The sequence below is a fragment of the Phaethon lepturus genome, unplaced genomic scaffold (genome assembly GCF_000687285.1).
Source record: "Phaethon lepturus isolate BGI_N335 unplaced genomic scaffold, ASM68728v1 scaffold36944, whole genome shotgun sequence".
NCBI classification, from domain to species: Eukaryota; Metazoa; Chordata; class Aves; order Phaethontiformes; family Phaethontidae; genus Phaethon; species Phaethon lepturus.
The window spans coordinates 32,711-34,887 of NW_010536148.1; the positions used below are offsets into that span (position 1 = coordinate 32,711).

Here is a 2,177-nt window from a genome sequence, read left to right on the forward strand (position 1 = left end):
ACACTACAAATGTCTTCATTCAACTGCAGTTGAGGCTCTCTATATGTCACTGGTACTATTTATATAAGGAACAGGTTTACAGATTACTTAAAAGTCTACTTTTTCGCATTCTTAAAGATAAAGAGAGTACTGCAGGAAGAAAATGGTCAGCAGGTCTGAAGAACCTTGCAAACTTTGAAGGACTTTCATCCATCCACACTTGCCTGTGAGAATTACTCTTAAACCGACTGTGGCATATCAAAAGCAAGCACTTTCCAAACCTGACTGTGCAGCCACCTAACTCCATTATGTGCTGAACTTGGCTTTTTTTAGTATGTTGGAACTTGGCAAGCTAAGAAACACATGGTAGTCAGTTGTAGTTTCAGTACAAGAGAGCCACCTACCTATGCTGTTTGTAGAGCTGCACCACATTAGCAGGAAGCCAATACATATTAAATTTATAGCACCAAACAGCAAGATCTTCCACGACTGTTGATGAGAATAAACATGTATTTTACATATTCCAAAATTTGCAAGACAAAAAAAACCCTGGTTTTAAAAAACATGATTGCACTACGTCTTCATGCAAGCAGAACTGGCTTCTCCTCCATCTCAAAATTTTACAACTCATTTCAAAATAACAAGCCCATATTCTATTTTTAACTTCACAGATTGTCTCAAAACTCATTTACAAATAGCACTTGTGCACCATGATTAAAATACCTTTTTGGTCTAAAAAAAAAACACCCCTGTATAATATCTGCATTTTATTACAGCACACACCATCTGACTTCTGAAGGCAGACTTATAGAACTTTATATTAGTGGGTTCCCTTGCCTGTGCTGGAAGTTAGATCCCAAAAACATCTGTGCATCTTCTGCTTACAGTTCTACTGAACGCATTAAGTAAGTACAATTCTGGAGAACACTAACTGACAGGAACAATGCATAGGAAGGAATCCAGTTTCACAGCTGGATTTTTTTTTAAGCACAGCTAGAAATTTTCAACGAAAAATTCTCAAAATATACTCAAGTTAATAATGTATTTTAACTCACCACAGCTAACGTCCTTTTTATTACTATTCATTTCTTAAAAAGAAATACTTACCCTCCTATCTGCTGCAACCAGCCTAAATTCATGTGTTAACTTTCCAACCAATGATCTTTGTGATTTGCGGAACAGGTGTATTGTCCCCTTAAAAAAAAAAAGCTTAATTAAAAATTTTACTTAAGCCATAGTTTAAATTTGCAAAAATATCTTTATTCATGAACTATTTCATAATTATATCAAAGAAACAGAAAAATCAGAATGAGTTTTTTGTTAATGGGAGATAGCCCGTAAACATTAAATACAACAAAGTAAGCTTTCCACATGAAAAGCCCTTCTGATTTGTGAAAGAAATTAATGGACTTGTAATGGGTGATCTATCATGTGCAGCAATTTCAGGCTGGATGAAAAAAGGTTTGATTGTAAGCTATTGCATCTGTAACTGCCAGCAGAAGACAAAAAGACATGCTGTCAGGCTGGTCATCAAAACAGACTCAATTAACTTGCAGACACATTTTTCAGCGCAACTGTATTTATTTATTATTAGCAGAAATAATAAATAAATACCTTGGCACCATGAATTAAAAAAGCAGTATTCTAGGTCCCAAGTTTAGCTCACATGGGGCAAAAGGCTGGCACTTACTATTTTCTTTACTAGGAAATCATTACATGATGATGTTTTTTTTCTCAATAGAGACATACAGAACACTTTGGAAAGCTTTTCTAATAGGTAGTGGACAGCCTGCTTATGAAGGCTGCTATATTGCTTTAGCATCCATTGCTTTCCCATGCTGTTAGCACTATCTCCAGTACTGCTGTGCCACACCTCCCTGCTTAGGTGAAGGATGCCATGCACTGTACCACAGAGGAGAACCCCAGGCAAACCCACACTGGCCATAGCTCTCCCTTGGAAGCAAGCTCCAGTTCAGCAGATGCTGCACTCTGGCATTACAGCTTCCCCAGCTCCTACACTTTTGCCAACACAATGGAGAAAAACACCTCTGTGCTGAGCAGGAGGGCAGCTACCCTCAGCCACTGAAGGTCCCCATATGGTGCTAGACCAGCTGTGCAAGAAGTATTTCTACGAGTGGGAGCATCTCCTCCCACGGTGCCAACAGGTGACTGCGCCCGTTACCAATACCGACGTCAAT

The 2,177-nt window shown here is 38.5% G+C and overlaps 1 protein-coding gene across 1 annotated transcript in view; it reads right to left on the bottom strand.

The window, feature by feature from the left end:
* Positions 1-1,924, bottom strand: part of SLC30A6 (solute carrier family 30 (zinc transporter), member 6) — a 14,994-nt gene extending 13,070 nt beyond the window's left edge. The window contains exons 1-3 of the mRNA XM_010286085.1: positions 1,916-1,924; positions 1,087-1,173; positions 384-468 (exon numbers count right to left, since the gene is read on the bottom strand). Coding sequence (XP_010284387.1) covers positions 384-468; positions 1,087-1,173; positions 1,916-1,924 — 181 coding nt within the window. The remainder of the gene's footprint in view (positions 1-383; positions 469-1,086; positions 1,174-1,915) is intronic.
* Between the last annotated feature and the right edge of the window lie 253 nt (positions 1,925-2,177).